The 23,897-nt window shown below is 40.2% G+C and overlaps 2 protein-coding genes across 2 annotated transcripts in view; both read left to right on the forward strand.

Moving 5' to 3' along the window:
* PRKCI (protein kinase C iota) overlaps positions 1 to 14,129 on the forward strand; it is a 29,890-nt gene extending 15,761 nt beyond the window's left edge. The window contains exons 6-18 of the mRNA XM_079977951.1: positions 151 to 291; positions 1,203 to 1,248; positions 1,813 to 1,871; positions 2,089 to 2,265; positions 2,963 to 3,060; positions 4,339 to 4,425; positions 5,073 to 5,208; positions 6,421 to 6,508; positions 7,313 to 7,438; positions 7,992 to 8,071; positions 8,323 to 8,412; positions 10,205 to 10,320; positions 12,768 to 14,129. Coding sequence (XP_079834077.1) covers positions 151 to 291; positions 1,203 to 1,248; positions 1,813 to 1,871; positions 2,089 to 2,265; positions 2,963 to 3,060; positions 4,339 to 4,425; positions 5,073 to 5,208; positions 6,421 to 6,508; positions 7,313 to 7,438; positions 7,992 to 8,071; positions 8,323 to 8,412; positions 10,205 to 10,320; positions 12,768 to 12,855 — 1,332 coding nt within the window. The 3' untranslated portion in view covers positions 12,856 to 14,129. The remainder of the gene's footprint in view (positions 1 to 150; positions 292 to 1,202; positions 1,249 to 1,812; positions 1,872 to 2,088; positions 2,266 to 2,962; positions 3,061 to 4,338; positions 4,426 to 5,072; positions 5,209 to 6,420; positions 6,509 to 7,312; positions 7,439 to 7,991; positions 8,072 to 8,322; positions 8,413 to 10,204; positions 10,321 to 12,767) is intronic.
* GPR160 (G protein-coupled receptor 160) overlaps positions 1 to 23,897 on the forward strand; it is a 333,442-nt gene that overhangs the window by 106,177 nt on the left and 203,368 nt on the right. The window lies entirely within an intron of this gene.

The raw sequence follows: 23,897 nt of genomic DNA on the forward strand, positions 1-23,897 counted from the left end.
GAGCTATTTAGTTTAACCATAACTTCAGAGCAACAGGTTATCAGATTTTTCAGTGTGGTATTTTGTGAGTAGATACCCTATTGCATGAGTCGTAGTTTGAGACTATCTAGATACTGTTAGTTAATGGTCATTTGCCTGTTTGTTTTTCAGAGAGCTCATTGTGCCATCTGCACTGATAGGATATGGGGATTGGGACGCCAGGGATATAAATGCATCAATTGTAAACTCCTCGTTCACAAAAAATGTCACAAACTGGTCAGCATAGAATGTGGCCGACACGCATTACCACAAGTAAGTGATATTGATAGCTATAACCTTCTTCAATGTGCATATAAATACACAAGTATACATAATGGTTTTACTAAGACTGTGATGGGGACCTGGGGTGGGATTAGCCTAACATGCCCCATTAGTGTAAGCCCTGTGCTAAGACTTCCATATGCAATGGGGCTTCCCCCCATATCCCCAAAATAGGCTCTGGGGGTTGGAGAACCTCCAGACCAGTGTGCTGGGGGAGGTGAGGGGGGCGGTTCTGTTTGACAAGCTGATAAATTTGTACAGATGGAACAATTGGAAGAGCACAAAAGCTGAATGCCACACTTGACTTTCACTTCTTTGATTCTGGTTTTGATGTCTGATATTGCCTCACTAAAATATAACACAGCTGGTTTGCTTTACTGTTCTGTGAAAGTGAATTTAGATACCAATATGGGCACTTCAATCCTGCTTGATTTTGGTAACTAAACGATCCTAGCTTTTGAACTCGAGATGTATATTTTGAGAACCCACCTCATTTTTGTGATTGTAAGTTGTTTTAAACTGTTTTTAATATTGGGTTTTATTGTTGTAATCAGGCCTGGGACCTTACTGTGAAGTGTGGGTAATTATTATTAAATAACAACAACAATAATAATTTTGATTGAATTTTGAATTTGTGTTTCAATGAATGAAACACAAAAATTGTGAGGCCCTTAAATTTTGCACCAGACCTTGTGGCTTCTTATCAAAGATTTATGTAGTCTGGTCTGTGCATTAATTATTTTGAAGAATGCCCTACTCTGTTTAGTGGGATTTTACTCCCAAGTACAAGAGCATAGGATTGAAATCTTAGATTTAGACTGCCAGTTTTGCAATTTGAGACAATGACATAGCTCCTTGTAGAAAACAGAAAAGTTGTAATCTTATTCTTTGACTTTTTGTAGGAGTCTATGGATCCTTCATCAGTGCATCTTGATAACATGGAACCAGGTAAGAACAGTGCTTTCTGTAATTATATTGAAAGGACAAAATGTGGACCCCCCCCCCAAAAAAAAATGAATTAGTGCTTCTTATTTGCATAATAATTTCTGGGTTTTATCCAACACTGTGCATGTTCCACTTATACAGCAGGACTTTCTTGGAACAGATTTTGAGGGTTCAAGGGAGAGGAAGTTCCATCATGTAGGCAAAAGTATTCTGCATGAGCAGAATGGCAGTGTTGAATACAATCTTCTATTTTTTAAATCTACCGTGAGCAAGAAGCAAAAATGTATATTCTTCACTGACTTTAAATGAATCATTTATTTGTGATCTCTATATAAAACCATCTTTAGAAGTGTGTTCCATTAACTGCAGGGAACGGGCACAGCCATGCCTACCCATTTAATTTCATGTAATTTACTGTGTGGTTCCCTGTGGATGTACAGAAGATGACTTCGTAATATGGCTGTGTTTGGGATAACACAGCAAAATTAATTAATTTGTAGGACGTTCTAGCAGACTTTGCCAATTTGCCTGTAATTTTGATATTATCTTTACTTTTTTTACTTTTAGTAATTCCTTATCATCCTTCAAGTCATGAAAGTTTGGACCATGTTGGTGAAGAAAAGGAGGTATTCTAATTGTTTTATGTCTTGGTATTTTACTAAGTTATCTGTGCATTTCTAGAATACTAAGAAACTTACTTCCAACACAACATATGCATCTCAGTTAGCCTATTGTTAATATAATTTTTGATGTCAGGAAAGCTCTCAAAGATCTGACAGTATTACCCAGGGCAATTCTATTTAAATTTAAATGTTCTATTTAAATGTTTCCATCTACCCATAGGCAACAAGTATTAGAGAAAGTGGTAAAGTATCTTCCAGTCTGGGTCTCCAAGATTTTGATCTACTTCGAGTTATAGGGAGAGGAAGTTATGCGAAAGTACTTCTGGTTCGGCTAAAGAAGACTGAGCGCATTTATGCAATGAAAGTTGTGAAAAAGGAACTAGTAAATGATGATGAGGTGAGTAGTATTTCTGTTAAATAAACCGTTCTTTAAATTCTGTTTTATATGAATGGTGGCATATTAGATGTCAGATAACTCCCCTGTAATTTGTGATCAAGTTTGGTTGTATTCAGAGTGGCACTTCTGAGTTTGGTTCTTAACAAGTTAATCAGGTTTTCCACTAATTAAAACTCTGTCAGCAGTTTAAAAGATATGGAAATGTTGGACCAAATCTCCTTTCAGGAAGAGCCCTTTCTGTTTATGTATAAAAACAATCTTGGGTACTCAAGGTTAGTCTCTCTGCATTATGACATGATAGTTTTCTTAAACTATTTCTCAGACTTTTAATACACATATGTATTGGCAAACCTCAAATAACTATTTGTGCTTAAAGACATTGATGGTATAAATGCATTTAAAGGAAGATATCACCATAAGCTACTTAAAGACCATGGGGAGTTTAAGCCTGTTTTGAAATTGCATTGTTGTATAATTTTGGAAACAAAATTCAATTGCATCCTACAAATTGCTGAATATGGGAGCAGAATATTTGACTTTAGAAATGGGTATGACTTTTTTCAGGATAATTAAGAATCTTATTATCATTGTCTGCCTACAAGAGCCAATAAATCATATTTCTGCTTATCTGTTGCAAGTTAATTAATATTAGCCAAAAGTATTACAAAAGCAACTGTTCTGTGTGTTTTTATAATAGGATATTGATTGGGTTCAGACAGAGAAACATGTCTTTGAGCAGGCTTCAAATCATCCTTTTCTTGTTGGCCTTCACTCTTGTTTCCAGACAGAAAGCAGGTAATTGTGTAATATGATTTTTGCAGGTTCTTTCACTTGATCCTTTTTTTTAATAAGCCATTATTTTCCCCCAACACTAAGATATAATTAGCAACATACAGCACTAACACTTATGCAGTTTCATCAAAAAAGACTTGAACGATAGGTTCCTTATGATCAGAGAAGACGGCTGTAAGGAAATCTTGAGCTGCAAAAATGTTTTTCAGAAGAGAGTTGTTGAACAATGATGCCATCTGTAGAATAAAGGATAGTAGAATGAAATGTAAAAACAGCATGCAGAAGAGCTGGTTTCTAATTGGGAGTAGGTGGAAGGATGGGAACCACACGTGCAGAGAGATCATAGTCTGCGTTAAAGTTTGAACACAGTACAGATAAGAAGAAAAGCCAGAATGTGCCAAAACAATTGTTTGCTTTTTCATTGAGTGTTCAAAACCTAAGTAAAATGGATTACTATAATAAAGAAATTGCTTAAGCATAGAAAAATTCTTTGAGGAGTGGTGAAGTGAATATAATACTTCAGTTCAGGCATCCCCAAACTCGGCCCTCCAGCTGTTTTGGAACTACAGTTCCCATCATCCCTGACCACTGGTCCTGTTAGCTAGGGATGATGGGAGTTGTAGTCCCAAAACAGCTGGAGGGCCGAGTTTGGGGATGCCTGCTTTAGTTGATCAAATGACTTGAAAACAAAGCTGCATACAAGAGACACACATGGTGTGATATATTTATTAAAGAAGTTGGTAGTGCAAGGTTGTAAAATAGGAAAAGGAGGAGGAAGGTGATAAATAAGCCTTGAATCATTTTCTCATAGTGACCTAGGTGCTGCTGTGTCACATACTTCAATATACATGCCTGTTTACTTACCATGGTAAAACACTAGAGAATATATCCTCAGCCAAACCTTTTTGAGGAAGGGTAGAGTTTGACAAAAAGGGAGTACAAGGAAAATCAAAACACAAGTCCTGAAGCATTGAGCGGAGCTGTACTCCCAACACCTATCAGGAATAAGATTATAAGATGTATGTTATAAGATTTATAGTGTAAACTGCCCATTGATCTGCAGAGGAAGGGTGGTGTAGGGCTGTGTTCATGTTGAAAATACCTGCAAAGGGAGAATAAATAGGCATGTTTTATTGATGTTTGAGATGGACTAACCAAAGAGGAGAGGGGGAACGCTCTGAAAGCACTTCAGTTGTTAAGTTTGTGCAGGTGACAAGGTGAACCATAATAATAAAAGTATATAAGAATCAAGCCATTATAGAATTTACTTCTGTGTTCCAGGCTATTTTTTGTTATAGAGTACGTAAATGGAGGGGACCTCATGTTTCATATGCAGCGCCAAAGGAAATTGCCGGAAGAGCATGCAAGGTATGTGTTCCTTTCATGACTTTTGCACATTGTTATGGATTGAGGAAAAACCCAAAGGTGTCTAATTACATGGAACATCTCCTTTTGCCTCCCAATTTTAATTATTGTTTTGGTCATCCTAATTATTGAAATGAAAGAGTTGCATTTGGTGGTTCTTATCTTCTCTTTCAGAGATGTTGTTCTTGAATTTCTCAGGTACCATAGTTTGATCTCTTCTGGCAGACATAATTGGCTCCTACTTCAAAAAGCCTTTTAAAACTGCCAAGAGACTGATTTTTAGACATTTAACCTTTTTTTGCCACTCAGCAGAAAGAAGACACAAAAAGGCTAGTTGTGTTCATATGCATCAGTGCTTGGAATTACTGGGGTTCAACTGAAGGGTGGAAGGGTCAGGTCACCACTAATTATACTTAATATATTCCAGCTTTCTCAAAGACCTAAAACTCGAATGCCTAATGATGAAAGGTAGAAATAGCTCCTCCACAGAGGATGTAACACTCTAACTTATAGATTTCAGGGAGGCCTGAGATGACTAATAAGCTTAGAAGGGACACCCAGTTTCATAACGTTTGATATACACTGCTGGTGTTGTTGGATCTAGCTATGGAAGCTTAAGAATAAAATAAGGCACTTCAATTTCATTTTAGGTTTTACTCGGCAGAAATCAGTTTAGCATTAAACTACCTTCATGAACGAGGAATAATTTATAGGGATTTGAAACTCGATAATGTGTTGCTAGATTCTGAGGGGCATATCAAACTGACTGACTATGGCATGTGCAAGGTAAGAGGCAAAATCTCCAAACATTTTGAAGTCTTGATTTTCCTAACATGATTTTCCTCCCTAGAATGTGCTGTAGTTTTTGATTAGGTTGGCTTCATTAAAATATGTACAATGATGCAATCAAATTACCAAATAACTGGAGAGAAGAGGAATATCAATGGACTGCAGCTGTCATGGTTTCTCTTGACTCCTTTTTTCAAGTTGTATAAAAGCAGCAATAAGTCTATGGTACTAGGTTGGGCTGCCATGTTGTCCTCCCATAAGTACACAAGCTCCATTAATTGCTATGTTCCTCTATCCCCTGCAGTCCCAAACATGACTTCCCACACACTGTTCAGGGGTGGTCTCATAGGCCTCCAATGCAGATTTTCAGGGGAATTTGAGTAGATTGTTAAAAAATGCTGCCACCTCTGGCCACCAGTGGGAGCCTCAAGTAGTTTGGAATTGTGCTAACTAGATTTTTTGCAAATTCAGTAAAATGATTTTCCATGGACTTTAGCTAGCAGCCCAGAACATCTTCAGTTTTTAGAAAGAGCGCTACTTTTATCTTGATCTAGTGCAGTGGTTCTCAAAGGGTGTGGCGCTCCACACTGGTTTGGCAGGAGAGGATGGCAAGTGTGGCAGGAAGATTCAAGAACAATCAAAGAAATGTTTAAGCTTTTCAGTGTAGTGTAATGAAATACAGGAGTATGCCACTGGACTCTTTTTGGATATAGAACCAGAAACAACTCTTCTTCAAGAGCATTCACTATTCTACAGTTCTCCATGACATATTATTGTGAACAGGGATTTTCAATTTTGACAAATATGAAAGATCAGAAGAGAGACTTCTTTGTCTCAAATTAGATCTAATATAAATAAGACTATCCTGCAAAAGGCTTGTTTATAATTATATTTTGGGACTGATTCCTGTTCTTATGTAGCTGCATTGTTTTATACTTTCTGGATGTGTCACAGTCATATTATAAAGTAGTTGTGATCTATGCTATAGATCAAGCTAGGAGTTGTTTCTTTTTGTTTTCCAATGTATTTATTATCAGTTAGAATTTTTATTCTGAAAGTGTGGCGCATGTATGAAAAAGAGCTCGTATGTTTGCTCTTGCCTGTTAAATTAGGTGTTGTGCAGTTAAAACAACTGACTTGCTATTCCGATGGGAAGCAGAATAAATATTTGCGTATGATTTTCATTCCCCTTTGTTTCCGTTTTAAAAGGAAGGATTAAGGCCTGGAGACACAACAAGCACATTCTGTGGCACTCCTAACTACATTGCTCCTGAGATCTTGCGCGGAGAAGATTATGGTAAATATTACATGTATAAATACCAAACCTGGAGAGCATGAGTAGTTACCACACAAACCAAATGTCCACCACAGTTTCCCCCTGGCACTGAACCCCTCTTGTACTCAAAATGTTTGTGCAGTTAAACCTAGCACTTGATCCGAATGCAAAATAAATTGACAGTGACCAGTTCTGCTTCATCAGTTTGATTTCTTAGAATGTGGGAACCATGTTCGAGCTCCCTCACAGCACTGCTCATCCTGCAGCCCGCCCTGTGCAGAGGATGTGGGGGGCCAGAGGTCTGGCAAGAAAGCAAGGAAGCAGAAGGAGTACAGTGGGGTTCAGAGAAAAGATAATAAGCAAGAAAAAGGGGGAAAGTGTGAGGTTTTTAAAAAGAAAGATGAAGCAGGCTAGGTTCTTATGGAGCTCGGCTAGACCAGATTGGCCACAGCAAGAGGTAGGCCAGTTTGATCAGTGGGATTGCCCTCCCGCCAGATGAATTGGTCAGTAGATTAGACCCTGCCTGCCTGAGCCGATGGGAGGTGCCATCCCAAGCTGTGGAGCCCACCTGCAACCACGTGGGGAACTGGCTTACTACCTCTTTGGGAGAACTAGGCCATGGCGATCATAAGGATGTCATTGAAAGCCTGGAATTTCTTATCCACCTAGATTTACCTTGAAATCCTCAATTGTGTAGTCTCACCGCTGCTCTTCTTCCTGCTATATCTATTACTTTCCACCACATCTTTAAAGGCTTTGCCAGATAAACATGCTGATTATACCAAATCCTTTTAAACTAGTGTTCTGCCTTGTTTTAAATCACAGGATTTAGTGTGGACTGGTGGGCTTTAGGTGTCCTGATGTTTGAAATGATGGCAGGCAGATCACCATTTGATATTGTTGGAAGCTCTGATAATCCTGATCAAAATACAGAAGACTATCTTTTCCAAGGTAAGTAATTCAAAAGCACAATTTTTAGTTTGTTCAAGCAGTTGATTCTGTGGATCATGGATGATGCATTTCAATGAGGAGCAAGTATGATTGAAATTAAATGGTGAAATGTACAATGAGGCAAAGTTTATCTCCTGATGAATGCCTGATTCCCAAGTAGATTTGTGCTTTCTGAACAAACATAGTGCAAAATTAGCTAAAGGGCAGCAGGGTATTGGGCTGATTTTCCATTGCCTTTAGAGACCTGAAAGTTTACTTCTGTGGCTAGATCTTAACTTTTAAAATAAAGGAGTATACAGTCAAGTTCCTATACCAGAAAAGGAAACCTACATGTCTTTTAAAATTATTCTATGTATTTAAAGCACAAAAGAGGTGAAATTAATATCCCATGGTCCAAAAGAATACTACTATTTAGCATTAAAAACAGCCTTTAATTTAGTTCAACCTCTTATACAGATTGAGTTTTCTGTTGTACCTCAGTTCCAAAACACACCTTTAGAATTTTATAACAGAAAATTCATGAAATTAAAATGTTATTAATTATTTCTTCTAGTTATTCTAGAGAAGCAAATCCGTATCCCACGATCCCTTTCTGTGAAGGCAGCAAGTGTTCTAAAAAGCTTTCTTAACAAGGTAAGAGCTCGTGCCATATTTGTGTTGAACTTTGGTTCTTAAATATACATGTTACAGGTTTAAAACTGGCAAGAGAAATTTAGTATAAAATTATCAAAATACATATTTGGGAAGGAATGTAATATGAGCACTTTAACAAGTTGTGTACTGAAACTCATTTATATTTACAATCTATGCATGTTTACTGGCCCAGTTACAATAGTCTTATTAAGCTTAATTTGACCTTCATGTTACATGTTTTCTTTACCTAGGATCCAAAAGAACGGCTAGGTTGTCATCCTCAAACAGGGTTTGCAGACATTCAGGGACATCCGTTTTTTCGTAATGTTGATTGGGACCTGGTAAGTGGACAGTATAAATACTGCTTTTAAATAGTTCTATGCACAGTGAATATCTGAAATCTTGCTTGGATGAGAGAGCCTCTGCCATTGTCAGTGAAAAGTTGCCAAAAAAACATTGAGTTTTCCCCATATATTTTATATTATAAGCAGATAATCTTTTTGGGGCATGAGCAATGTCCTTTCAAGTACTGAAAGTGAGCATGGACTATGCAGTGCAGTAGTCATTTTAGGACTTCAGGAGCTCAGTTACCTTTTACCATGCTACTACTCAGCATGTTTTCAGAAGTTTGGTGATTATGTTTAGAGCAAGGGGTTTTAAAGATTTAACAAAACTTAAATACTGCTTGGTTGTAACAAAATCTCTAGGTAGTTTACGATAAACATTAAAATGTTAATAAAAAAAAACAAGTAATTAAAAACAATTAAAAAAGGAGTAAACTAAAAAGAGATTAAAACATGTCAGCATGTATATGTCTGGATAGATTTGCCTAAACAAAAATAATTTAAGCAGATGCTGAAAAGAATATAGCAAAGACGTCTGTTTGATCACACCTACTACCAAAGTGAAGGTGATGCCACACAAAAATTTCTTAGAAGTACGGGATGATTGTTGTGTGGCACTTGTTAACAGTGTCACCTTCGGCAGATCGAAGCAGTTGAGTGGGCACACATTGGGTAAGGCCATCCTGCAGATAAACTGGTCCCAGGCTTGTTAAGGACTTTATATACCAGGAACAGTACCTTGAACCTGATCCTATAACAAATGAAAATCTCTAAGCAGACGTGTTTATAAGTTGGCAGGGTCTCGCTTCTGTCAGCAACCATGCTGCAGTATTCTGTGCTAGCTGCAGTTTTCAGATCAAGAGCAAGGGAAGCCCCAGATAGAGTGCACTGCAGTAGTTTTATCTTGACGTCACCAGTGCCTGAACTACTGTGGTCAAGTTAAGCTGGTCCAAGAATGGTTGTAGCTGTTGTATCAGGCACAGCTGGTAAAAGGGGCTTCTAGGTACTGAGGCAGTCTGGGCTTCCAGTGACAGAGCTAGGTATAGAAGCACCCTGGACTGTGTAACCTGCTCCTTCTTAGGGAATACAACCCCATCCAGGTGTTGTTCTCTGACATGGGAACCACTTGCCTGCAGACTTGCCAAACTGGCACTAGTCCAGGTGTTACTCTGATTCCAAGGTAATGGAGAAATAGAGGTGAGTGTCAACAGTGTACTAGTGGCACCTTGGCCCCAAACTCCTGATAACAGTTCCCTGTGGCTCCATGTAGATATTTATTGGCATTGGGGAATAAAATAGTGCCCCGTGGCACCCTGTAGCACAGGGGTCAGCAAACTTTTTCAGCAGGGGGCCGGTCCACTGTCCCTCAGACCTTGTGGGGGGCCGGACTATATTTTGAAAAAGTAAATAAAAAATGAATGAATTCCTATGCCCCACAAATAACCCAGAGATGCATTTTAAATAAAAGCACGCATTCTACTCATGTAAAAACACGCTGATTCCCGGACCGTCTATGGGCCAGATTTAGAAGGCGATTGGGCCAAATCCGGCCCCTGGGCCTTAGTTTGCCTACCCATGCTGTAGCATAACCACAAGGGGGCCAAAAGTGTTCTCCCCATTATACTTTGCAATACTTGCCCCCAAAGCAATAGGATCGTTGTGTGGAATAAAAGCTTACAAACACTATAACTCATAGTTTGTCCTCCTAAGAGAAATGTGAATTATCCTTAATGCACTCTATGTAATTATCCAGCAGCAACACTTAAATGCTATGTGAATTTATTCCTAGATGGAACAAAAGCAAGTGGTTCCTCCCTTTAAACCAAACATATGTGGAGAATTTGGTCTGGACAACTTTGACTCCCAGTTCACGAATGAGCCTGTTCAACTCACCCCTGATGATGAGTAAGTAAAGCATTAAGCTACTAAACTGAACAAAACGCTCCCCTGTAATTCTAACAGCTCTTATTGTGGTAGTATTTGCCGTGATGGAACTTCAGAACCTCTAACAGTTTCCAGAAGTAGAGACAAACAAAGAAGGCTATCCACATTCTGCCTTGCTTGTAGGTATCCTGGATGATTGGCCATTGCTGGAAGCAGAATACTGAATTGGATAGATGCTTAGTCTGATCCAGCAGAGCTGCTCATATTCCCATGTGACCAAAAATGACTACCCCATTGGGGTGAACAAAATGGCAACTGGTAAATTGCACAATGAATTGTAACTTACATGGTTTCTGAGATTTTGAAAAATATAATTGGGGCCAATCCAGGATTTTGTAACTTCAGATAGTTCAGCACAGGAAGCCACTTTATACCAAAACCAGACTTAGTCTCTGTCTTGCCCAGTATTGCCTGGCACCTACTTTCCAGGGTCTCCAGTAGAGATATATCATATCACCTGTTACCTGATCATAAGTAGTGTTGACATGAATTGACCCTGAAGCCATCTGCATGCAAAGCATCTATGTATGACTGGGGAAACCCAGCCAGATGGGTGGTGTATAAATAAAATTATTATTATTATTATCATCATCATCATCATCATTTATTAGGGTTATATGAGGACAAGCGTAGATATATTTCTAACTTTGGAGAGCAAATACTTGCTTATAATAAGAAGTGGTGGAAATTACCCGGTATTGCTCAGGAATTCTAAGCACCAAAGAAAGAAAGAAAGAAAGAAAGAAAGAAAGAAAGAAAGAAAGAAAGAAAGAAAGAAAGAAATTTATAAATGAATAGCATAATTTATTAATTTCTGGGCCTGTGCATGCTCCTCCAATCTAACTCCGTCCAGGAACTCTGAATCAACTCGGAGGGCAGGGCTAGTGTTAATTAGGGTTTTTTAAACCCAAGGTAGTCAGGAGGAGGGCTGAGGAAGGAAGACAATATATCTCCTTAGGCCCCCCCCCTCCTCCTGCCACACTGCAGAGAGTGGAAGGGTTCAGTCCTGTTGGGTGCTGTTTCATCAGGGTGTTGCCTACACAGAACACAATAGTGAAGCAGCCAGCAATATTGCACCCTTGGTGGGCAGCTCCTGCACTGCTGCTCCATGTGCTTGGCTATTCTGCCAGGCCTAATTGTCCTCCTCTCTTTGTCTTCCCCTCTCATTCCCCCAGTCCATGGGTGCTGCTTACCTGGCTGCTGCTATCACCGTTATATTACAGGAAGCGGCTGCCTGAGCCCAACTCTCCTCACTTTGCACCACCCCGCAAACCAGCTCTTGCGCCAACTATATCAACAATGGGGCTCTCCCCAGGGTGGCTCGCCTGGCAGCTTCATTTCGCATGCCATATTTTTCGCTCTATAAGACACACCAGACCATAAGACACACCTAGTTTTTGGTGGAGGAAAACAAGTAAAAAAAAATATTCTGAATCCCAGAAGATGAAGGCTCCCTGCTGCCCTGAAGAGGCTTCGCGCAGCTATCCCTGAAGCTAGAACAGCGAGAGGGAACGCTGCGCAGCGATCCCTCTCGCCGTTCTGGCTTCTGGGATAGCTGTGCAGCCTGCATTCGCTCCATAAGACGCGCACACATTTCCCCTTATTTTTTAGGAGGGAAAAGGTGCATCTTACAGAGCAAAAAATACGGTATTTAGATGCCAAGCGAAAACATTCCTCTTCCCCAGGCCTTTGACTAATTAGTCTACGGCCATTTAAGCTGGAAGTTGTGGTGGTATTGTTTTGTTTGTTTGTATTTTTATTTAAAAACTCAACTGCCCTGTCATCCTTGGATGATGTTTGGTATAAAAAAATATTGTTTGTTTGTTTGTTTGTTTATATACAACAACAATAAACAAATATAATAGTTTCTACTTGAATTATAATTTAGTGATAGGAGAAGTGACTAAAAGAATTCCTGTGTGTACTTTTTGTTCAGTGCATCAGAACCCTGACAAGAGCACATTTCTTTGGGCTCCCTTATTTGTTTTTAGCACCTCAGTTTTAAGTTAAAAGTGGGGGGGCCTCCCTGAGCAGCTTACAGACATGTATGAAAAGACAGTTCCTGCCCTTAGGCTTACAATCTAAAAGACTCTACACAAGATGGGACTCAGAAAGAGAAGGGGGAAAAGGAATCTTCTGCACTGGTTCTTAGTTACAGAGGTCTTATAGACCAGCTTGAATAGAAAGATTCAGAGGGAAAGGGCTAAAAGTTACTACTTTTTCAGCAACCTTTGTCCTTCTGTACTAGCTTGATGGAATAGTTGCTGATGGACAGTTGAGAAAGTAGCCTGATGAATCTGATGTTTCAGTAGAGCCAGTACTGAATACAGTAGCTCTCTGGGTTTTTTTCTCAGTACAAATTGCATTGTATTGTTTTTTGAGAATATAAATGCTCTTTTTATTTTCAGTGATATTGTGAAGAAGATTGACCAGTCTGAATTTGAAGGCTTTGAATATATCAATCCCCTTCTGATGTCTGCTGAGGAATGTGTCTGAGCTCCCACTTCTGAACTGTGCCATTTGTCGCTGACACATTTTTCTGCATGGATGAACAGTTTGCAGTTGGGATGCAATTAATAAAATGCATTTACCTTTGTCATTTGCTATCAAATAAGAACTTTTCATTAACCTGCTATATAAGCTGGATGCTTTTTATTTGACTATAAGGAAATCTAAAACACTAAAACAGATTTTGCCAAAGTTGAACTTGAAACATCAAGGCAACCATTTTCCTACAGGCTGCCTAATGTGAAATAGAGGGTGTTGCCACCTATTCCACTTGAAATGTAATGCAGCTCTGGGTTCAAAGTGGTCTAATTAAAGAGCACCTGCTTGCATTAAGTGAAATTAACACATCAAGTCCAGCTGTCTTCAGTTTTACATGTGTCTGTTGCCAACCCAGAGTAAAACGAGTATGCTCCCTAATTCATTTGAAGAACCCTTGATAAACCTGAGTTCTCAGACCTGGCTAAGAAGCTTACTCGCATTGGTGATGGTAATGTGTTAGACTGAAAACAAATGAAGAGCAGCAGGAGAATTTACATGTACTGCCACAGCCCACTTCCATTCCATGTATATTCCACATTCAGTGTGAACTGGACGTAAAGTTTCATCTTTCATGTTACAATTTTAGCATTGCAATCCTGGGTGCACTTTGAGTAGGCGTCATTGGATTTGGTGGGATTTACTTCTGAGCAAGCCATGCATAGGATTGTGGTGTAATATTTGCAGTCTCCAGGATACAGCGGTACCTCGGTTTATGAACTCAATCTGTTCTGGAAGTCGGTTCTTAAACTGAAACCGTTCTTAAACTGAGACACACTTTCCCTAATGAGGCCTCCTGCTGCCGGTGCCCTTCCACCGTTTGGATTCTGTTCTTAGAATGAGGTAAAGTTCTCAAACCAGGAAACTATTTCCAGCTTTGCGGAGTTTGTAAACCGAATCATTTGTAAACCAAGGTACCACTGTAATGCCTTGCTATTTTTTTTAGACTTGGAAGTGGCACAGCATTTACTTTAGGCTTGACAGAGCCATGGAGAATAGATGCTTTCTTGACAACGGAGACCATGGCTGTCTCTAAATAGGACTTTTCTTTCAAGCACCATGCAGTAGATTTGACTCCAAAATTACTTGTCATTCGTTTAATCAAAGTTCTTTGGTATACATCCTTGCTATGTAAATGAGTGCCTTCTTGAGTCTGTCCTTTTCAAAAGGGCTAATAAAATGTATGGTATCAGTTTGAATTAAAATGAACCAGTAGAGTTTTTTTTTTTAAAAAAAGAAATAAGTATTTAGCAGAAATAGGCAGCTAATGTTAACAAATACAACCTCATGCAGCCAGCTTTATAATTTTGTAGCTTCTGTTAAGGTAGACCAGAATTTATTTTCACTATTGATTTAAAAGGCTAATGGGCTCATACAGCAGCTGTACAGTTTGAAAAACCATTACACTATACCACTACAAAAGGATCCCTCTATTAATGTGATTAGGGAAGTGTGGCTCCTCTCATGGTCCTATACTTACTGCTCTAAGATGTATGCAAAAGTCTAAATAAAAATTCAAACCAGCTAGGTCAGTGAAGATGGGTGTTCTAAAGGTCTGTATATAATTAATATAATGACGTACCAAGAAAAAGTTGCATGCTTTATCTTAAAAGTCGAGGAACTGCTGGCTGGAGATGTCACTTGTGTATTTTGCTTGATTTTTAAATGCTTGAGAAGGGATTTTCAAAGTGTTCTAGATAATGTAGAAATGTGGACTTAACTTAATAGTTGTCCAGAACCAAGCACATTCTAGTTAGCCTTCTGTGAATTTTTTCTCTCTGCCATTGTGAACTTAATCTATGGTACATTTGTGCATTAAGGCAAAAATTGCCTCTTTGACTAGTATGCATTATCTTCATTGTGCTTTTCAAACACTGACATGTTGAAGAGGAGGAATTCAACCACTTTGGTACTTTCCCTTGTTAAGCTCATGTCAGTTACAGGGTACATCTAAAAACATTTAATTGTGCTGTTTTAGATCTGATGAGTAGTCTTTCAGTTTTACATTATTGAAGGGGGAACGAGACCTCTATAACTTAATAGAGCTAACTTACAACTTGGCTTGTGCCATCTTATTTTATTTCGTCCTTCCTTAATGTATCTGAAATTAGGCCACAAACAGCGGTTTCACTTCATAAGCTGCATGGTACAGAATGACTTATATAAGAGGTACATTTTCTGACTCACAAACTGTAGGTGAGTGAAATTCTCACATCTAAGACTTTTCTTCAAAGCACAAAAGGAGTAAAATTGCAGATGTTACAATGTGCTTCCCACCCCCTTGTATATGTGTGTCTTACTTATTTCATCTTATAGTGTCAATTTTTCACAAAGAACTGAGGGATGTTAAAAGCAAATATCAAGTTTTGTTTTGTTTTGTTTCTCATGTTTCCAAACAAGTGCCATGGTATTTAGTTGTTGTTGTGTTTTTTTTAAAAAAATACATTAAATGTGTAGAGGCTGTCTTAAAATATTGAACAGGGAATTCAGACATGGACAGCTAATGCAGCATGCTTTTCTGAAGGTAGCCTTTTAGTGTAAACATTGAACTAAATGGGTGCTTCCATCTTGTACTATGTACTTCCTTCATTTTGCAGATATTGTACTGTACTGTGTAATCTCTTGTATTTCTGCACACTTTTTTACTTTCCATTTTAAGTTTCAAAATTAAAAAAACCACCAGGGCTTTTTCTTTAAATCCTGTGTTGCACTCATTGTACCCTTTCCTTGAGTATTCTTCTAATTTAGCAATTTTATTTACTTCTCTTTATTACCACTGGAGAACTCTTGAACATTAGACAGTAAACACATAATTAGTTTTCACAGACAATTAACTCCTCAAATCTTAATTCATCATGGGAGTCTATGAACTGGCATCTCTTCTGCAGGGAAGGGTACAATTTAGGTTGTAGTAATACCAATTAGCAGTTAAGAGAAATGTGCATCATAAGACGTACTTCCATCATACTTTTTGTTTACAGCCCTATTGAAAATGCTGAGTTGCAGACTAGGGGCAGGTCCATACTATACATTTAAAGGTAAAGGGACCCCTGACCATTAAGTCCAGTCGTGGACGACTCGGGGGTTGCGGCGCTCATCTTGAATTAACTGGCCAAGGGAGCCAGCATTTGTTCGCAGACAGCTTCTGGGTCATGTGGCCAGCATGTCTAAGCTGCTTCTGGCGAACCAGAGCAGTACCGCCGGAGCGGTACCTATTTATCTACTTGCACTTTGACATGCTTTTGAACTGCTAGGTTGGCAGGAGCAGGGACTGAGCAACGGGAGCTCACCCTGTCATGGGGATTTGAACCGCCAACCTTCTGATCAGCAAGCCCTAGGCTCTGTGGTTTAGGCCACAGCGCCACCCGCGTCCCATACTATACATTGAAAGCATAGTTTAAATATGCTGGTAATAGTAGCGCTCTGGCAGGGAAACTATAGTTCCCAAGATTCTTTAGGGGAGGTCACATCCTTTAAATGTGTGTAGGATGTGCTTTAAAAGTATGGTGTAGAGCTGCCATGGCTCCCGGCCCCCTTCACACATTACTCAGGGCAATCTTGTGTTGTGTTTAAGGAGCGCTTCCCACTTGACAGTGAAACACTGAATCTCAGGAATGAAGGAAGATCATATTCAGACATGTATCAAATCCAGCTGCAGCACCTACATACTTCTTTGTGCCAGAGAAAGGCATGTCCTCCTTTGCTCTCAACAGAGCTGTGTTTTCACTGTTTGAAAAAAAGAGAATAACATCCAAATGCCTGTTTTAACTTTAGAATTACAGCCAAACAAGTCCATATGTGCCTGTTTTCACCAAGCCTACCGTTTGCTGCTAAGATTTTATCTATTGGCTGTCTCTCCTTTTACCTGCAAAATCAAGCATAATAGTGACCTTGTGTGATGGACAGATTTAAGGAGCCTGTTGCCTAATGGAGCAGACATTGTGGGACAGACTTGTTCCCTGGCTTATCCAAAGAGCTAGTAGGCAACCTTGTCATGTTACTCACAAGACTCCAGTGCATCTTAATACAGTATCACTCTTTCTGGATTCTGCTTTCCTGACTTCTCTGCGGCCTACCTGAGTAACAAAACCTCCGCTTCCACCGTGGTGAAAGGTACTGAGATGAAGTTCGTGCAAGAGTTCCTATGTTTCAGTTCATTACGTTAATTGGTATTTTGGAAGTTATATCAAATCTCATGTTGTGGGGTGGGAGATGTCGATCAACACAGTATCCTCACCCAAATCTGGAATATATCTTGCCCTAGACATACGGAGCCTAGGTGTGATTGCGCAGTGGGGAGATACGCTGGACATGGCGTAGAGGTCCTTCACATTTCCAGGGCTGAGCCATTTCTAATGCTAAATTCTGGTGGGTTCTAGATCAGATTTTGTTCTTTATTTGTCTATGTGGCTTAAATTCAATTTTAGGAAATGATATTTGTAATTTTCAATGGATTCGTGAAGTAGGAGGAAACAGAACCTGGAAAGTATTCTAGTTTTTTTTACTTCCTTTGACTTCTTTTAAAATGTGTTATGACTTTTTAAAATTAAGGAATTTAATTTCTAAATGAGAGGTGATTGGATCTATTTATCAAGTAGTAAGGCTCATTCCATCTCACATGAAATCCATTCTCCCTATCTATGAATATACAGTATAGAGAATAGTTTCTTAGTTGGAAGACAATGGGTGTTTGCACATATTTAAATGAGTTATTTCCTTTTTAGTGCTGTAAAAGTCATGAGCAGGAGGGGGACTTAAAAATTCCCAAGCCACCAACTCGAGACAGTCGCTGCCATTGCTGCAAGAGACTGTTATTCTTGGGAATTACTAATATTCTGTGTGGTTGTTATAACCATATGCCTCCCTGCTGCCCCTAGACAAGTGATGCTGTTTCTTGGTAACCATGCTGCTAATTATAGATCAAATGCAGACTTATCTCCCTTTACTGTATGTGTAAACTAACATTTTATATCAAACTTAAGGCGTCTTGCACTGGAAATATAGAAAAAAACTTCATTATCAAATGAACACCCAAGGATCTAAGTTTGCAGTACAATCAGAATAATATTTAGCCTGTCAGCAGTTGTGTTTTACAATTGGGCTTCTAGAATCTCTTAAATGCACTATCAATGGACACAAGAATCTCTGTAAGATTTTGAGATCATTACTGTGCCAATATATTTAGGTAGTATTATCACTTCCTCGGCCCAGTATACCTGAAGGAGCGTCTCCACCCCCATCATTCAACCAGGACACTGAGATATAGCTCCAAAGGCCTTCTGGCGGTTCCCTCACTGCGAGGTTACAGGGAACCAGGCAGAGGGCCTTCTCGGTAGTGGCACCCACCCTGTGAAACACCCTCCCATCAGATGTCAAGGAAATAAACAACTATCCGACTTTTAGGGAAGTTTTTAATGTTTGAAGTTTTATTCTGTTTTTAATGTTCTGTTGGAAGCTGCCCAGAGTGGCTGCGGAAACCCAGCCAGATGGGCTGGGTGGAAATAATAAATTACATTATTATCATTATTCCGCTTTAACTATTTTAATAAAAGTTGCTATAATTCACTTGAACCAGCCACAGCTAGCCTTGGAAAAGGGCAATAGCACAGCTGTAAAGCACATGCTCTGCGTGCAAAATGTCCTAGGTTCAATCCCTGAAATCTCCAAGTAGAGATGAGGGGGACGCATGTGGCGCTGTAGGTTAAAACACAGAGCCTAGGACTTGCCGATCAGAAGGTCGGTGGTTCGAATCCCCGCAACGCGGTGAGATCCCGTTGCTCAGTCCCAGCTCCTGCCAACCTAGCAGTTCGAAAGCATGTCAAAGTGCAAGTAGATAAATAAGTACCGCTCCGGCGGGAAGGTAAACGGTGCTTCTGTGCGCTGCTCTGGTTCGCCACAAGCGGCTTAGTCATGCTGGCCACATGACCCGGAAGCTGTACGCCAGCTCCCTCGGCCAATAAAGCGAGATGAGCGCTGCAACCCCAGAGTCGGCCACGACTGGACCTAATGGTCAGGGGTCCCTTTACCTTTACAAAGCACATTCTCTATGTGCAAAATGTCCTAAGTTCAATCCCTGAAATCTCCAAGTAGAGCTGAGAGTGACTCTTGTTCAAAGCTCCAGTTGTCAACAAACTACTGAGTTCCATGCCCTGTCCGAGTATAAGGTAGACTCCTACGTCCTTAAGTGTCTATAGCAGAACTTTGTAGAAGGTAACTTAGCCAGAAGAGTGATGATTTTAGGGACTGTAGAGTAACATAATACATGACCTATTTGAGATAACACAAGATAAGTGTTTCAAAATCCATAATAGGAGAATACCTATGTTAGGATCAGATGGGAAATGTCACAAAATAGGGAGCAACGTTTTGAGTTCTCCAGCATTCTTCGTGAGACTGAATGCTAAGCAAAGTGGGAGGAGGGGAATGTAGGTTGATGCTAAAGTCATAAAGTCTGCACTGTTCTCAGGTAAAATGGAGTGAAAGAAGATAGAGCAAGCTTAATTATGCAAATCTCTGCTCACCTCCAGGATATGAGGATCACCCACCCAAATCTGGGGTTGTTGCCCATGTGTTCTATTATTATTGGGAGTAAACAGCATGTTATGGCTCAACACTTACTGACAGGCAGAAGGGAAGGATTCTAATTAGCTGGGGCTGATGTCTTAAAGGAATGGGAAGATGAAAAGGGGAATTCTTTGGGTTTGGTCTCAGGCCACCACACTAACACAGAAAAGCCTAATGTTAGTGATGGGGAGCTAGCGTTTGATTATTTTTTATATCGAGGGTTCCTAACCATATGAATCTATACATTTGGACAGTTGGTATCTATTCTGATTCATAGCTTTAGCTCAAGGAATTGTAGTGAATATGTTTTCCATTTCTCTCCTGGTGTGTTAATTAGATTTTCAGATAATGTAGGAAGCACATATCCTTCGTAAGTGGTAGATAATGAGAGATGTTCACAAATGGAAATGATGAATTTGAATTAATTCATAAAACAGTGTGACAAAGTGCCGTATACATCTTAGCAGTTTGAGAAACAGGTTTGGTGTGTATGCTAACCAGTTTGACAGGAAGGTTATTTTTAAGTTTTTGTACAACACTAGTCAACACCTCTCTCTTAACATGAAGTAATTTGGAATAGCAATTTTCACTTGTGCATTAAAAATGCAGATCAGTTGTCTCACTTCTCCTTTCACGTGTGGGTGAGAGAGACACCACCTATCAGAAACTACATTGAAAGATGTGAAAGGTGAGCTATAAAGAGATTTTAAAATTGCCTTGTGGAGTTTTTTCTGTGTGCCACATAGAAAGCTCTTTAAAGGAACTTGGTGTGTTTATTTCATCTTGTATGAGAACTGAAAGCTCTGATCTTTGAAGCTTTGCTGGAGAGCCACCAGGGAAAATGAAGGATGTGCATTTAAAAAGCTGTCCCCATCCCTTGTGCTGCTTTCAACACCCTGCGCCTGGCAATTTTAACCCCTGACTACTCCCAGTCTTGTGGTTTAAACTAATCCTGTGGCCATGAGTCTTAAGAACAAGTCCTTACAATACAGCATGAATTATTTGAAGGTTGCAAGGTGCCTTTTATTTCAACTTTTAAACACCTGCTGAAAACTTTTCTGTTCCACCAGACCTATGCAGGCAATTAAGAATACATCTTTCTGCAATGGTTAATTGATGTCTGTTTTTACTGTGTGGTTTTATGTGTACCGTACTGTATTGTTATAAAACCCTATCATTCAGCCCAGACACTGAGATCCAACTCTACCTTTCTGGCAGTTCCCTCATTGTGAGAAGTGAGGCTGCAGGGAACTAGGCAGAGAAAATGAACAACTATCTGACTTTTAGAATAAATCTGAAGGCAGCCCTGTTTAGAGAAGTTTTTAATGTTTGATGCTTTTTAATGTTTGATGCTTTACTGTGCTTAATGTTTTAATTTGCTGGAAACAGCCCAGGGGTTGGGGCAATATTATTATTATTATTAGTTTAAAATAAATAAATCTAGTAAGAATACACATTTAACACCACATCATCTTAAGTAAGTAGCTCTAATACTCCAAGTGCTTCTGGATAGGTTTCCCTAGCGACACTTACTTTAGTGTTCAGTTTCAGCAGCTGCTCTTCTTTCTCACTCCAAATTATATTTATACTCTTATTAACAATTCAGTTTTTGATCAGTGTTGATCTGTTTCAAACCTTAGGGCACTATCAGTTTAATAGAATGACTGGCTTCCCCGGTTTCCATTGGCTTTCCAGGCCATAGTGATTTTATTAAAATATTAGCTTATTATATCACTATGGGATCAAAGTTTCAAACTTATTTGGTGCTGATATTGAAAATAATTGGAGAGACCAAAAAATCAATAGCCAAAAACCTTCCATCTTCTATTTGCTTCACCAACCAACCTTCTTATTCCAAAGGCAGAACTGCTGAGAAGCTGCATTCCTAAACCCATTTACCTGGGAGTAAGCCTCACTGAGACACGGGTGGTGGTGTGGTCTGAACCACTGAGCCTCTTGGGCTTGCTGATCAGAAGGTCGGCGGTTCGAATCCCCGCAACGGAGTAAGCTCCCATTACCCAGTCTCTGCTCCTGGCAACCTAGCAGTTCGAAAGCACACCAGTGCAAGTAGATAAGTAGGTACCGCTCCGGCGGGAAGGTAAATGGCATTTCCGTGTGCTGCTCTGGTTTTGGTGTTCTGTTGTGCCAGAAGCGGCTTAGTCACGCTGGCCACATAACCTGGAAAAACTGTCTGCAGACAAACGCCAGGTCTCTTGGCCTGTAAAGCGAGAAGAGCGCCACAACCCCAGAGTCTTCTGCGACTGGACTTAACTGTCAGGGGTCCTTTACCTTTTTTTTTTTAAGCCTCACTGAATTCAGTAGGACCAACTTCTATTTCTAATAGGTAATTAGGCTTGCACTGTCTATGTTTTATTACATTCCCCATCCATTCCCTAGAATAAAAATACCTAATTAGAACTGAAAATACTCAAACTAATTTTTTACATTTATGCTCCCTCCCTCCAACAGAGAAAGCATGGATTTATAATAATTTTCCAGAAAAGAGAAAATCCTCAGGCAAGGAAGAGAACCGGCTTTACCTACAGCGTGAGGCTCCCTAGCAGTCTTGTTCCCCTGGTTAGGCCAGCCAGGAAAGAGCTGGGAGCTTGACTTGCTTCAGCCAAAGAACTTCTAGGCCAGGTGTTTTTTGTTGTTTTACGATCTAAGAATCAGCATGTATTTGAATTAAAATAAAGGAATATTTTAAAAATGTTTCTGTTTGTTGTCTGTTAGGTGAACACAATAATACAGACATTCCTAGATAACACTAACTAGATAGGCTGCCCCCAATCCCAATTCCTACCTGTGAATGGAACGGAATAAATTTGGTAAGTATGCATTATACTACCACTTACCTATGTAACTGTGCTAGTAATGGTTAAGTTACTAGGGGGTTAAGGAAGAGCAACAAGATTTTAAGGCAGAATAAGACTAAGAAGAATTGGAGAATATATACAGTCTCGTTTGTTTTACCTACTTCAGGCAACATGAACCAATAGGTTTGGGGGGCAGCTATGTGGAAATCCAGGGCAGTTTGCTTCCCATTGCACCCTGCTGCCTAACCCTTTGGCTCTTGCAGCAGCTAAAGTTAAATTATGTCCAATGTAAATAAATTTGCTTGAATTCATCCTTTTACCTCTTCCTTTGCTTTCCTTTGCCAAAACTTGGATGGGGTAAACTTCTTTAGCAAGGGCCTGCCATACATATAGATACGCTGCATTAATTAAAAGAAGCTCAGGGTGGTTTACATTAGAGATGGGAATGTGTCTTCCTAGCAATTTATTGGGCTGCGTGAACCTGTATCTGGATTGTGGCCCATACATTTGATGGCACCTGTTGACAAAAAACAGTGCATGTGCATACATGTGTGTTGCACAATGTGCAAGCTATTACACGGCCGTTTATTTTCTCCTTCCTTTTCACCCCAATCTTTGTGACAAAAGCTTAGTGGTAAAGCTAACAGCTGGTGCCCATGAGTCTTCAACTGTATGTTTACACTTTGGTTGCTGGGCAATATACTTTTTCAGCTTTAAAAAAGTTGAATTAGTGACAAACTTTCACCCAATTACTGTTTAACCTACTGGCACGTAGAAGCAAAACTGGGCGAAGTGTTTTGACTAGGCAAGCTGAGGACAAACAAGCACAGGCAGTTTCACCGTGAGATAAGGGTGGTCGCCCCGGGAGGCAGACAGACAAAGATGTGAGTCACAGACACAATCCACTTGGGAAGTCTAGTGCCCTCGAGTTAATTGTTATGCGGGGAATGCCTTTGGCTTTCCTGTCTCAGACGCCAAAATCTCCGGGGTAGCTATCCCCGACAACCGCAGTGGAGACGAGCCGACGGATCAGACAAAACCAAGGAAATAACTAGTAAGAAACAACGTGAAAACCGCAGTTTCCAGCTGACTTCCCCTCACTAGCGTTGCTTTCGAGAAGTCCTAAAGCCCGAATGTGACACTAGACGCGTGCACTCCAGAGGGCGCTGCGGCTCACTCCAGTTTATTTTTGCACGCGTCCTGCTGCGGGAAACCCAACCTGGGCTTTTCGATCCCCGCGTAACGTGTGAAGCGACGCTGAGGCGAAATACGGCACAAGGAAGCGGAGGGCAGACAGGCAGGCAGACGCGGACAGCGGAGCTATTCGGTTGTTGGGCGGCCTGGGAAGAGCGAAGGGAGGGAGGGAGGGATGGTGGGTGCGAGGGGAAGACGTATTCCTGTGTTTATATTCTGGGGGTGGGCGGCCTGGTGGGAAAAGGCGGACACCAGCGGAGCGGGAACAGCTCTATAAATTCCGCGGTTAGTAGGAGGACGCGGCGGCGGCGGCGGCGCAGACGGGCTGGCTTTCTCCCAGGCAAACAGAGAGGGAAGGGAAAGTATTGCCTCACGCGCTCTTTCCCTCACACACACACACACACGCAGCGCCGGAGCCAG

The sequence above is a fragment of the Podarcis cretensis genome (assembly GCF_951804945.1).
Source record: "Podarcis cretensis genome assembly, chromosome: 5".
NCBI classification, from domain to species: Eukaryota; Metazoa; Chordata; class Lepidosauria; order Squamata; family Lacertidae; genus Podarcis; species Podarcis cretensis.